The 15350-nt window shown below is 35.9% G+C and overlaps 1 protein-coding gene across 1 annotated transcript; it reads right to left on the reverse strand.

Annotated features, from left to right (window-relative positions):
- Positions 1 to 12985: 12985 nt before the first annotated feature.
- On the reverse strand, positions 12986 to 14648 carry LOC116001125 (arp2/3 complex-activating protein rickA-like). The gene is made up of 3 exons (XM_031241018.1): positions 14277 to 14648; positions 13800 to 13988; positions 12986 to 13087 (listed from the first exon to the last, which is right to left on the reverse strand). The coding sequence occupies exons 1-3, from the start codon at positions 14646 to 14648 to the stop codon at positions 12986 to 12988; spliced, it is 663 nt and encodes a 220-aa protein (XP_031096878.1).
- Between the last annotated feature and the right edge of the window lie 702 nt (positions 14649 to 15350).

The following is a 15350-nucleotide window of genomic DNA, read 5'->3' on the forward strand; positions in this document are numbered from 1 at the left end:
TTTTTTTTTTTTTTTTTTTTTTTTTTTTTTTTTTCCCCCCCCCCCCCCCACCCCGTGGAATTGGTCAAAACTTGGCGGTCCCCTACCTGTACGATATATGTAAACGACCAAGGGCCGGGGGTACTGTTTTAGATCAAATTCAGTATTTTAAAAAAAAAAATTTATTATCTCTGCTAATACAACCAAATATAGTATATTTATTTAACAATATTATTGGTTAAATTAGGTGGAACTATTCCCACCAAAGGATGAACTTGTTGAATTGAATAAGCACATTGAAAATGTAAAATGATTAAATTAAATGGCTAATGACAGAAAATAATAGTAATAATATATGGTCTTTAGCAGGGCCGGATTTTAGGGCGTGCAAGATGTGCAATCGCACAGGGCCCCAAAATTTTGGGGGCCCCTAGTCCAGTCATGGCCCAATAGTTAGTATATATATTTGTGATTATATTAGCTGAAAATTAGGTTTTTATGACTGATTTAAACTCTACTAAGTATTATTCAAAAAAAATTATACTCAGTAATATTCACGCGAATCACTTTTCTTCCATTCGCAGTGTTTTTATACTTTGATAGGGCCTCACTTATTTACCAGCACATGGCCACACAAGTAAAAAAATCGGCCCTGGTCTTTAGGCGTGATATACTCTATTTAAATATTACTATTTAATTCACCAGCGATAGTATGTGAGCAATCTTTTAAAACGGGAGCTCCTTGTATGCAGTAAACAAAGGTAGTCTTTGTGTTTGACTGAATTACCATGATTTACGTCCTCCCAGTTGTTCTGTCGGGGCGGGGCGTTAGAGACCCTTGAGTTTGGAGATTCAACCTTTTGGAAAGAAACTATCGTTATTTAATTGGTGGATAGTCATTTATCAATAAAGTTTTATACATAAATGATATTTGCTCTATAAGTTTGAATATGTGAAACAGGTGGATGAGATAAATCGAGAAGTGTGTCTCATTGGCTTATATATTTTCAAATGCTTTTTTCTTTTTGGTCCTTGGTAAAATTTGAACTTTGTACCTTGCAATTGTTAACAAAGTAAAACTTATGATGTTATTTTAGAATTTTGATTGGTTGACCAATTGAGTTGTATTTCAATATCAATGAGATTTATTCAATATGAAATGAAAAAGGATGGTAAGAGCATCCTATTGGGAATTTTATTTTCTTAGTTATTGAGAAATTTTAGTTTATATGAACTAGTATTTTCACGGATTTGTTATAATATTTTAAAAATATTTGGATTGATATATAATTATATAAATTATAACATCGAATATTATATAGCGCAATTGATGAAATTGGTTGTATCGATTATGTTTTATGATGTTTTCCTTGATTAAATTAGAGCAAATAATTGTCCAATTACATGTGCGATGCATGGATAATTTTTTTTGATTATATATTTAGATAATAAAAATAAGGATGAAATTATAAAAAATTCTAATATTGAACGTGTGCATTTATTTGATTATAAAATTAGTGAAAAAGTATCACTTAATTAATTGAATAATATATGACTTGTTTGTCTACAATTATCTTATAAAGATCGATATATAATATGACTTATGTAATTATATTATTACTAAAATAAATATGAGAAAAATGAGAAATAATTTAATTATAATTATTAATAAAATAAATTCAACCACCAATGGATAGCTTAATTACCATAATAATTATTAGGCAATTATTATGTGCAATTATACTTTTATACCTTAAGTATATATTCATTTTTACCATATCGCATTTAGTTTTTTCTTCCTCCATACTTGAATGAATTAATTTTAATTATTATAAAAAAAATCCAACAACCCATGTTTAATTGTAAATATACTAATATCTGTGTAATTATTAAATTAATTAACACAATAATTAGTAGTTAACTATACTAATATCTGTGTAATTAATTTCTTAATTACTATAATAATTATTTGGTAATTATACTAATATTGTGAAATTATACTTCTATACCATTTTTAATTGTAATTATACTACAATTCATGTAATTAATAGTTTAATTAACATAATAGTTATTAGATTTTATATAGTAATAATTTGGATGGAAATTTACAAAAGTAGAATTTTGTTTTTATCAGTAGTAAGTATAGATATTGATAGATTTATAATTAAAATAAGTACATTTAGAAATTAAAAAATTAGCATTTAAATTTTGTATGATTAATTTAGTGCATAAGTGTATATGTATGTATATATGTATTTTTAAAAAATCTAAATATTTATGAACACATATTTTGTTAATTTTATAATTTTATTTTATTAATTATATTTCTTATTTTAGTAATTATAATTAAGGAAACTGCATATACAAATTAAAAGAATTTAATTATTAAATTTGTATGAATTAATATAGTCCATAACTATATTGAGCATAAATTAATAAGACTATGAATCATTACCATTATTTTGAGTACAATTCATTCTTTAATATAACTTTATTTATTTTATGATATTATGAGTATAAATCATTACTATATTATGAATATAAATAATTACAACTATAAATCATTATCTTTCTTTTAAGCTTAAATCAATACAAATATTAATCTTTACTGTAATTGAAATATAATAATGAAAATATATACAATTAAATTTGAAAAAAATAAAATTATTTTAATTTTAAAATTTTTGAACTGAAATACAAAACAAATAAATTTAAAGATATCTACAATACGAAGATATTAAATTAAATAGAATGCTTCAATTCTATCTAATTAGAATAAATTTCACATATCAATTTCTTACTTGAAATTTTCATTTTTATTTTATTAGAATATAAAATTACACATACATAAGATATGTTAGTAATATGCATAGTCTAAATATATATATTGTATACATGTCATTTAATATATATACATGTAGAAGATAATCATTACTATTATTTTATTCATCTAAGTAAATAAATAAATAAATAAATAAAACCTAAATTTATAATTATTAATAATTATTTATGGGATTATTATGCATTAAAAAAATAGATAAAAAAATAATAAGAATAGGAAAACATATAAAAGATGCCATACAATATCTTAGATAAGGCAAATTAATATAAAATTTAATAATTAATTCGAAATCAAATATAGAAAATATTGCATGAAATATTGATTTTATCCACACGAACCCCGATCTTCTTAAATTTGTGCTCCTTTGCGTTCTTTTGCTTCATTCACATGAAACACCGATTTCCAGTTCCGTCCCCACTTCCATGTACTCGACATGTGAATTTCCTCCTGCAACTACATGGATTTCTCCCTGCACACTGCCAGATCGGTTCTCCTTGCACACCGCCAGATCGGTGAAGACCTTGGCGTTCTCGCAGTGGTTTACGGTGGCTCCCTGCTACGACAATTAATTATTACCATAAAGTGATATTGTAATATGATTTAGACAATTATATTATTATTAAAATAAATATACAAAAAATAGAGAAATAGTTTAAAAAGTAAATATAGTGCCAACTATTATATAATAATGCATATTACATGTATATTTAGAAAGTTGTAATATGATTTCTTATTGGCAATGGAAGAAGGGAATGAGAGAGTCACCAGCATGGGAAGAGCAGTTGTTATACCATGGACCACCGCCCACAATGCATTGTGGACCGTGGCCACTGATACTACAGATCATCTCAAAAGATAGTACCTTACATTTGTTTTTATATTATCGAATGAAATTGTAGTTATATCGAAATGTAACTGCAGTGTATATGAACGGATACTGAATAACAGTTTCACATTTGCGTTTTATATTATCGAATGAAACTGTAGTTATATCGAAATATAATTGTAGTTGTGTTGAAATGTAACTGCAGTATATATGAACGGATACTGAATAACAGTTTCACATTTGTGTTTTATATTATCGAATGAAACTGTAGTCATATCAAAATGTAACTATATTTGTGTTGAAATGTAACTGCAGTGTATATGAACTATACTGGATAACAGTTTCACATTTGTGTTTTTTATATTATCGAATGAAACTGTAGTTATATCGAAATATAACTGCAGTTGTGTTGAAATGTAACTGCAGTGTATATGAACTGAAAGTGAATGGCGCGGAACGGAGATGGTTTCATCTGTCTGTTTCATTAAACAAAACGACGTCGTTTTGATGCGCAGTCCACAATGGGCGGTCCACGATATAATTTGCGTGGGAAGAGTAGGGAGGCAGTGCAAAAAGGAAGAATGTTTTTATAGGTAGAGAATGTGAGAATTATAAATTTGTATAATTTTTCAAAAGGAAAGCGTAATTAATTTTTTTTAAAGTTTTTAAAATAATTTTTAGTCAATTAGTAATATCTTTTTTCTTTTTGAATTTGCCTAATTTTCGGTTTCTTTTTCCAATAGGATCTTTTTGTATTTTCAATCAATTAGTAATATCAATTTTTTTTTCATTTTATCTTGACTATTGTTTCGACGGAAATTTCACAAAGGATGATTTTATTTTTATTAATAGTGGTATAGATATAGAATTATAGATAAGTATTTGAATTATTATTATTGGTGTAAATAATAATTAATAAATTATTATTTCTTATAAAACTATGTAGAAATTTCAAGGAATTTTCTTATCTATTACACACAATTTGTTTCCATTATTCTCATAATTATAATGGTTTAATTATTCTCAAAATTTGGTAAATAAAATTTTGTTACCAATTAAACTTTATTAATTTTTTTTACCAATTAATTAATAATATTAGTTTGAGCGAGAAAGTTGAAGAGGAGAATTTTACATTTATTAATAGTATTGATACGTGAATATTGAAACAATATTATCAATTAATAGATATTAGTCAATTTCCATTTTACATTTTCTTACCAAATAAACTTTATTAATTATTTGACCAATAAAATATTTAATTAATTGACTACAAAAGTTTGGGCTTGTAAATTGTATAGTTTAACACTACGTACGCCTCAACTTTTAATTAAAACGAAACATATTTCCTTTTAATTGAAACGAAACATATTTCAATTTGGTATTTGTCATATCAAATACCCCGTAATATTTTTATTGTGGAACTAGTATTTTCACCTGTGCGATGCACGGAATGAATTTGTTATAATATTTTAAGAATATTTGGATCGATATACAATTATATAAATTATAACATCGAATATTATATAGTGGAACTGGAAGTAATGGGTTGGATCGATTATGTTTTTTGATGTTATTCTTGATTGAATTCTAGCTAATAATTGCTCAATTAATAGTCAATGTGCAAATGTATGGATCCGGTGTTGAAACTTTGGAGCTTTTATATATCATTGTTCTCATTCTCGAACAACTTAGTTATAGAAATAAATTGTTATCCTAATTCATTTATATGGAAGATATATTTTTTTGTGTAGATATATATATATATATATATATATCAATTTTGCTATCTTCGCATATATAAGGAATATAAGCAATAAGACACGAAGACGGTGAATATGAATAATATTTAAAGAAGAAGCTACTTCAGTGACCCTTTAATGGTCCCTGCATTTCAATCTTCTCTATAATATTTTTATTGTGGAAATAGTATCTATAATATTGTTGTATTGGATTTCCATCTGATGGACCCCAAGGATTAAGTCAGTACTGCATAAAAACCATTTTTCTTCTTTGTTTTGGACAATTGCACCTTCCTTCTTTGTTGTGTCCGTGAAGGGTGGAAGCAGATTTTGTTCCGTTTACTTGTCATCATCTCTATATATTAGCCACGAAACTCAATCCCCCGCTCTTCTGCTAGAGGATTTTTTTCCCTCATCTCTATACTTCAAAATATGTAAAGAAAGGATCGAACGGAGTGATCGAATAGGTGAAGCATAATTCCTTTACCAAAAATACATTAGTTTGATTCTTGTCAATAATTTCTTGGTCGAACTTTTCACACATAGTCTTTTCTAATATAATTTACTTAGTTTACATTCTCGGAGTATGGGTAATGCTTATAGGTTTCCTTGCCAATAAAAAAAATGAATATTCTAAGAAAATAAAGTTAATAGAACATTTTAATTCTAATCAAAGAAAAAAAGATGACATTCAATATTTTTACTTAGATGATCAACATTTTTGAGATTTCTTTTACATGCTCAACTCTCCCTCAGAATGGTGCCAAATGAGCAATTGTTATACTACGAAGTAAGGTCTACATTGCATTGTATACCCTAATCAAAAATGACATTTAAATTATGTACTTGTTACAATTAACATGTTCTTGCAGTTAATAAATTATATAATATATTTTGTTGAGTACTACTGACTCAACAATTGCCTCCACGAGCCACTCCCATCATCCATGTGAGAATATTAACCGGGACATTGGATGCCACTAGACCACAAGGTCTTTAGCATATATATATATATGTATGTATGTTATTATATATATATATATATATATATATATATATATTAAAATTAACGTATTATGTACTTACAGTTAACATATTATGTATCTTTAGTTAACAAATCATGTACCTATTAGAATTAATATATTATGTACCTTTAGTTTATTTACATGTACATAATATGTTAACTAAATGTATATAATATATTAACTGCATGTACATAATCTTAATGTCGTTTTTAGACTTGTGCAACAGATCGCAAATTATATCATGGACCGCGGTCCACAATGGATTGTGGACCACGCATCAAAACGGCGTTGTTTTGATTAATGAAAACAGACAGATAAAACGACTTCCGTTCCGCACCATTTACTTTCAGTTCATATACACTGCAGTTACATTTCAACACAACTGCAGTTACATTTCGATATAACTACAGTTTCATTCAATAATATAAAAACATAAATGTGAAATTGTTGTTCAGTATCAATTCATATACATTGCAATTACATTTCAACACAGCTACAGTTACATTTCGATATAACTACAATTTCATTCGATATATAAAACACAAATGTGAAATTGTTATTCAGTATCAGTTGATATACACTGCAGTTACATTTCAACACAACTACAGTTACATTTCGATATAACTACAGTTTCATTCGATAATATAAAAACAAATGTAAGGCAGTATCTTTTGAGATGAACTGTAGTATCAGTGACCACGGACCACTGTCCACAATACATTGTGGTAACATATGGGTTTGGGCGGTTCGGATTTAAAAACCACCAACTCGTTCGGATTACTTTTTTATCTTATTAACTCAATCCTTACGAATAACCTACTGAAGGTTCAAAAAGTCAACAGTCACCTCCACTAAGACTCAAACTCACTCCTCTCCATGTTGGAGTGTACATCGTGTGCCACTAGACCACAAAGCCTTTCGCCAAAAAGTAATAAACTTAGCTAAATACTAAACTATTAACTACAAACTTTCAACGTAACTTACAAGTTACAAACTTACAACTTTCGACCTACGACTTGAACCTTTAATTCTTAAAGGCAATTAACTTACAACTTAAAACTTACAAAATTAAGGACACAACTCACAATTTGCATTATACAATTCACATTTCACAAAGCAATATAAGTCTGTGAAGTCAAATAATCTGCATTACATGAGATAGTCTGCAACTGCATTACATATTTACATCTACAGATCTACTCATAACTAATTACTCATATGATCATCTCACCTACTTTTCTTCCTATTAAAATATACAGACATAGATACATGAGATATAATATTTGATGGTAATAATGTGTTACCGGTATATTTTGTATTATGAAGCTCAATATAAGAGTACAATAGTGTGTCAGAGTACAAATGAGTTCAGCATGTGTTTTTGTCTAAGTTCAAGTGTCGTCTCTCTACTTTGCGTTTGTGAGCCTTTTTATCTTCCTCAGCTCAGTAATGGAGCGTTAATGCCAAGGAGCCGTTGAGCGTTAATGCTGAGGAGCTGAACCGTTGGGCATCAATGCTGAGGAGCTGGACCGTTGGGCATCAATGATGAGGAGCTGATGAGTCGTTGGGCATCAATGCTGAGGAGCTGAGGAGCCGTTGAGCATTGATTCTGAGGAGTGAGGTGTCTTGGCTAGTTTGAACGACAGTTGTCTTGCCTTTGGGTCCTGCCAGTGGTTCCAGGTCGGATGCCCAATTATCCTGTCACCAGTCCCCCCACTCCCTAGGCAACGAGAGTGGTTGAGGTGGTTTGGGAGTAATGACCTGCAAAAAACTGTTTTTTTCCGAACCGTAAGAAGATTGTGGCCGAGGCCACCTCGGCCAAATTTGGGGCCGAAGTGGACCTCGGCCATAATTGTTAATTAAAAATTATTTTTTTTGGTTTTTGTTTTCTCTCTTTTTTTTTTTTTGGTTTTTTTTTTGTTTTGTTTTGTTTTGTTTTTTTGTTTGTTTTTATTTTTTTTGTTTGCTTTTTGTTTTTTGCCGTTCTGTGCGCGAGCTTACTTCGACCAGCCGTAGGCTCGATCAAAGGTATACTCTCCCGTCGGGTGGCTAGCGAGATCGGGTCTCGTGCCGACCCTAAGGGAATGGAGTTTTTTTTGTTTTTTAATCAGGACGGACCATCAGCGAATGACCTGTTTTTTGCGCTGCGTGGGCTTCTCCTCTAGCTCATTGTCTCTTCCTTCCTCGCCCTNTAACTACAATTTCATTCGATATATAAAACACAAATGTGAAATTGTTATTCAGTATCAGTTGATATACACTGCAGTTACATTTCAACACAACTACAGTTACATTTCGATATAACTACAGTTTCATTCGATAATATAAAAACAAATGTAAGGCAGTATCTTTTGAGATGAACTGTAGTATCAGTGACCACGGACCACTGTCCACAATACATTGTGGTAACATATGGGTTTGGGCGGTTCGGATTTAAAAACCACCAACTCGTTCGGATTACTTTTTTATCTTATTAACTCAATCCTTACGAATAACCTACTGAAGGTTCAAAAAGTCAACAGTCACCTCCACTAAGACTCAAACTCACTCCTCTCCATGTTGGAGTGTACATCGTGTGCCACTAGACCACAAAGCCTTTCGCCAAAAAGTAATAAACTTAGCTAAATACTAAACTATTAACTACAAACTTTCAACGTAACTTACAAGTTACAAACTTACAACTTTCGACCTACGACTTGAACCTTTAATTCTTAAAGGCAATTAACTTACAACTTAAAACTTACAAAATTAAGGACACAACTCACAATTTGCATTATACAATTCACATTTCACAAAGCAATATAAGTCTGTGAAGTCAAATAATCTGCATTACATGAGATAGTCTGCAACTGCATTACATATTTACATCTACAGATCTACTCATAACTAATTACTCATATGATCATCTCACCTACTTTTCTTCCTATTAAAATATACAGACATAGATACATGAGATATAATATTTGATGGTAATAATGTGTTACCGGTATATTTTGTATTATGAAGCTCAATATAAGAGTACAATAGTGTGTCAGAGTACAAATGAGTTCAGCATGTGTTTTTGTCTAAGTTCAAGTGTCGTCTCTCTACTTTGCGTTTGTGAGCCTTTTTATCTTCCTCAGCTCAGTAATGGAGCGTTAATGCCAAGGAGCCGTTGAGCGTTAATGCTGAGGAGCTGAACCGTTGGGCATCAATGCTGAGGAGCTGGACCGTTGGGCATCAATGATGAGGAGCTGATGAGTCGTTGGGCATCAATGCTGAGGAGCTGAGGAGCCGTTGAGCATTGATTCTGAGGAGTGAGGTGTCTTGGCTAGTTTGAACGACAGTTGTCTTGCCTTTGGGTCCTGCCAGTGGTTCCAGGTCGGATGCCCAATTATCCTGTCACCAGTCCCCCCACTCCCTAGGCAACGAGAGTGGTTGAGGTGGTTTGGGAGTAATGACCTGCAAAAAACTGTTTTTTTCCGAACCGTAAGAAGATTGTGGCCGAGGCCACCTCGGCCAAATTTGGGGCCGAAGTGGACCTCGGCCATAATTGTTAATTAAAAATTATTTTTTTTGGTTTTTGTTTTCTCTCTTTTTTTTTTTTTGGTTTTTTTTTTGTTTTGTTTTGTTTTGTTTTTTTGTTTGTTTTTATTTTTTTTGTTTGCTTTTTGTTTTTTGCCGTTCTGTGCGCGAGCTTACTTCGACCAGCCGTAGGCTCGATCAAAGGTATACTCTCCCGTCGGGTGGCTAGCGAGATCGGGTCTCGTGCCGACCCTAAGGGAATGGAGTTTTTTTTGTTTTTTAATCAGGACGGACCATCAGCGAATGACCTGTTTTTTGCGCTGCGTGGGCTTCTCCTCTAGCTCATTGTCTCTTCCTTCCTCGCCCTGGTCGCACCTTCTCTTCTTGGTGTTGGAGGCTGTAGGCCTAGGATCTTCTTCCTTTCGCCACACATTGCCGGGTAGGCCTTGTTGATGCTGGTACTGTCCCGGGTACTTAACGAATTGAGTGAAGTATCCGCTCTGCACCAGTTCCTCTACTTGTCCTTTTAAAGTATGGCACTCATCAGTATCATGTCCAACTTGTTGGTGGAACCGACAGTACTTGGTTTGGTCCTCGCGCGTAGAAACTGTCATACACTCTGAGGGAAAATGCGCCATTCCCATCTCCTCGGCGTGACTTAGAATCACGCTAACCGGGTGAGTAAGAGGTGTTAAGTGTCGCGGTGGGGCAAGCCGAGGCCTTTCTTGAACTTTCTCCTTCGTTGTGGATAACTGGTTTGGGTGTGGTGCGTGGTTGGTCGGACCTACTTTGTCAAGTCGTCCACTCCTCCTGCCCTCTTCCTCATCTTTCTTCTTTCTATCAGCCTCCTCGGCCTCAGCATAGCGGTTTGCTATCCTCATTAGCTCCTCATTGGAGCGTGGATAGTGAGTGTTCAGCTGTCTATGAAAATTGCCTGACGTCAATGCTTGGATGAACATGAGGATTGCCGCCTTAGAATCGAAGTTGCACACATTGTTGACTTCCGTCTTCCATTTGCTTAAGAAATTTCTTAAGCTTTCGTCGATGTCCTGTTTTACTCCGTAGAGATGTGAAAATGGTTTCTTATGTTGTANCGCTCTGCACCAGTTCCTCTACTTGTCCTTTTAAAGTATGGCACTCATCAGTATCATGTCCAACTTGTTGGTGGAACCGACAGTACTTGGTTTGGTCCTCGCGCGTAGAAACTGTCATACACTCTGAGGGAAAATGCGCCATTCCCATCTCCTCGGCGTGACTTAGAATCACGCTAACCGGGTGAGTAAGAGGTGTTAAGTGTCGCGGTGGGGCAAGCCGAGGCCTTTCTTGAACTTTCTCCTTCGTTGTGGATAACTGGTTTGGGTGTGGTGCGTGGTTGGTCGGACCTACTTTGTCAAGTCGTCCACTCCTCCTGCCCTCTTCCTCATCTTTCTTCTTTCTATCAGCCTCCTCGGCCTCAGCATAGCGGTTTGCTATCCTCATTAGCTCCTCATTGGAGCGTGGATAGTGAGTGTTCAGCTGTCTATGAAAATTGCCTGACGTCAATGCTTGGATGAACATGAGGATTGCCGCCTTAGAATCGAAGTTGCACACATTGTTGACTTCCGTCTTCCATTTGCTTAAGAAATTTCTTAAGCTTTCGTCGATGTCCTGTTTTACTCCGTAGAGATGTGAAAATGGTTTCTTATGTTGTANTTTTACTCCGTAGAGATGTGAAAATGGTTTCTTATGTTGTATATGCCCAGAGAAATAAGTCAAGAAATGTTTGGACAACTCCGCAAAGTTTTGGATCGAACCATCCGGAATCGTGTTGAACCAATCTTGGGCGGTTCCATCCAGAGTGGTTAAAAATGCTCTGCACGTTATGGCGTCGCCTGCCCCGGTCATTACCATGGCTGCCTTGTACCTTGTCATGTGGACACGCGGGTCAGAAGTCCCAGTGTAGGCCTTGATGGTGGGCAACCTAAAATCCCTTGGGAGGGGCGCATCCATTATACTAGGAGAAAATGGAGCGGCCATCCTAACTTCAGGTTCTGGTGAATGTTCTCTTGCTTCTACCTTTCTCTCGAGCTCTTCTAGCTGTTTTTGACGTTTTTCCACCACTTATTTCTGCATGTTTGGGGTTTGCGTGAGTGTCTTGGGCTGACACGGAGTTGGCCCCCTAGACTCACCCGTTACTTCCATCTGGTGTTGATGCAACTACTCACCTTGTTGTGGACCCTTGGCCCTTTTGGTTTTCGGTTGTGCCCACAACTTTGGCTGGATAGTAGCCTTTTCACCCCACCGTCCCATGACGGGCATAGAAACAGTCGCCCGACGAGTTGCACCATGATACAAACGTTGGGGCAGTTGAGCTTGAGATTGTACCTCCACCCCTGGAGCCTCTGGAGGAGGCGGTGGCGGTGGCAGTTGAGCTTGAGATTGTACCTCCACCTCTGGAGGAGGCGGTGGCGGTGGTGAGGCCTGACCTTGCATCCCTGCTACTAGCAGGGCCATCGTCGCCACCGCCTGTTGAATGACTTGCACCGCTGCTTGGAGGTCCGAGGCTTGGATGGGAGCAGCGTTCACTAGGAGGGGAGCACGACCCCCATCGTGGTTGTTGTTGAGTTGGCTACGGATATCGCCCTCGCGGCGATCTCCTACGTGGTTATTGTTGAGCTGCTCACGAAGAGCACCCGTGAGGTGACCATTGTTCTCTTGACGAGAGTCATGAGAGCTGCTGGATCCAGATTGCGCCATCGACAGTGATTAGATGAGCTGGGTGTTTTGTGATTTGTGAAGTTTGCCTGAGATCTGATCTCGGCTCTCAACAAGAACACCAATGACTGTAATAATGTGTTACCGGTATATTTTGTATTATGAAGCTCAATATAAGAGTACAATAGTGTGTCAAAGTACAAATGAGTTCAACATGTGTTTTTGCCTAAGTTCAAGTGTCATCTCTCTACTTTGCGTTTGTGAGCCTTTTTATCTTCCTCAGCTCAGTAATGGAGCTTTAATGCCAAGGAGTCGTTGAGCGTTAATGCTAAGGAGCTGGACCATTGGGCATCAATGCTGAGGAGCTGAGGAGCCGTTAAGCATTGATGCCGAGGAGTGAGGTGTCTTGGCTAGTTTGAACGACAGTTGTCTTGCCTTTGGGTCCTGCTAGTGGTTCCGGGTCGGATGCCCAATTATCCTGTCAATATTAGACAAGTAAAATTGTAAAAATATAAATGTTCAACAATTTAAGACTCAGGAATTGAAGCATTTTTTTCATATCAATGGAGGTAAATTTGTACATGAGTTATGGTAGTAGTACAAAAATTCCACTGATTAAGGCAATGGTGGAAGCACAATGCATCATCATGCCCAAGAATAACACAAGTTAGTATACAATTATAAATTAAACAAATTAAGTAATGATAAAAGAGAGTGATATTCTAAAAATCCAAAAAATGCCATAAGGGCATATTATGTGTTCCTTACCATATAGATCATGTGTTTTACATCAGTTGGCCTTTAGGACAACAACATTTACAAAAGTTGTCAAATCACTTTGCCTATAACCACTAAGTCTTATAGTCACATTATAACAATCTGATTGTCTCAAGGCCCTCAACACAATGACATGTTTAGAATCCAAAATAAACATAAGATAAAAAAAATGAATAGCATAAATGAAATGTTAATGAAATATATTACAACAATTGTTNTTTTACTCCGTAGAGATGTGAAAATGGTTTCTTATGTTGTATATGCCCAGAGAAATAAGTCAAGAAATGTTTGGACAACTCCGCAAAGTTTTGGATCGAACCATCCGGAATCGTGTTGAACCAATCTTGGGCGGTTCCATCCAGAGTGGTTAAAAATGCTCTGCACGTTATGGCGTCGCCTGCCCCGGTCATTACCATGGCTGCCTTGTACCTTGTCATGTGGACACGCGGGTCAGAAGTCCCAGTGTAGGCCTTGATGGTGGGCAACCTAAAATCCCTTGGGAGGGGCGCATCCATTATACTAGGAGAAAATGGAGCGGCCATCCTAACTTCAGGTTCTGGTGAATGTTCTCTTGCTTCTACCTTTCTCTCGAGCTCTTCTAGCTGTTTTTGACGTTTTTCCACCACTTATTTCTGCATGTTTGGGGTTTGCGTGAGTGTCTTGGGCTGACACGGAGTTGGCCCCCTAGACTCACCCGTTACTTCCATCTGGTGTTGATGCAACTACTCACCTTGTTGTGGACCCTTGGCCCTTTTGGTTTTCGGTTGTGCCCACAACTTTGGCTGGATAGTAGCCTTTTCACCCCACCGTCCCATGACGGGCATAGAAACAGTCGCCCGACGAGTTGCACCATGATACAAACGTTGGGGCAGTTGAGCTTGAGATTGTACCTCCACCCCTGGAGCCTCTGGAGGAGGCGGTGGCGGTGGCAGTTGAGCTTGAGATTGTACCTCCACCTCTGGAGGAGGCGGTGGCGGTGGTGAGGCCTGACCTTGCATCCCTGCTACTAGCAGGGCCATCGTCGCCACCGCCTGTTGAATGACTTGCACCGCTGCTTGGAGGTCCGAGGCTTGGATGGGAGCAGCGTTCACTAGGAGGGGAGCACGACCCCCATCGTGGTTGTTGTTGAGTTGGCTACGGATATCGCCCTCGCGGCGATCTCCTACGTGGTTATTGTTGAGCTGCTCACGAAGAGCACCCGTGAGGTGACCATTGTTCTCTTGACGAGAGTCATGAGAGCTGCTGGATCCAGATTGCGCCATCGACAGTGATTAGATGAGCTGGGTGTTTTGTGATTTGTGAAGTTTGCCTGAGATCTGATCTCGGCTCTCAACAAGAACACCAATGACTGTAATAATGTGTTACCGGTATATTTTGTATTATGAAGCTCAATATAAGAGTACAATAGTGTGTCAAAGTACAAATGAGTTCAACATGTGTTTTTGCCTAAGTTCAAGTGTCATCTCTCTACTTTGCGTTTGTGAGCCTTTTTATCTTCCTCAGCTCAGTAATGGAGCTTTAATGCCAAGGAGTCGTTGAGCGTTAATGCTAAGGAGCTGGACCATTGGGCATCAATGCTGAGGAGCTGAGGAGCCGTTAAGCATTGATGCCGAGGAGTGAGGTGTCTTGGCTAGTTTGAACGACAGTTGTCTTGCCTTTGGGTCCTGCTAGTGGTTCCGGGTCGGATGCCCAATTATCCTGTCAATATTAGACAAGTAAAATTGTAAAAATATAAATGTTCAACAATTTAAGACTCAGGAATTGAAGCATTTTTTTCATATCAATGGAGGTAAATTTGTACATGAGTTATGGTAGTAGTACAAAAATTCCACTGATTAAGGCAATGGTGGAAGCACAATGCATCATCATGCCCAAGAATAACACAAGTTAGTATACAATTATAAATTAAACAAATTAAGTAATGATAAAAGAGAGTGATATTCTAAAAATCCAAAAAATGCCAT

The sequence above is a fragment of the Ipomoea triloba genome, chromosome 13, assembly GCF_003576645.1.
Source record: "Ipomoea triloba cultivar NCNSP0323 chromosome 13, ASM357664v1".
Taxonomy (NCBI): domain Eukaryota; kingdom Viridiplantae; phylum Streptophyta; class Magnoliopsida; order Solanales; family Convolvulaceae; genus Ipomoea; species Ipomoea triloba.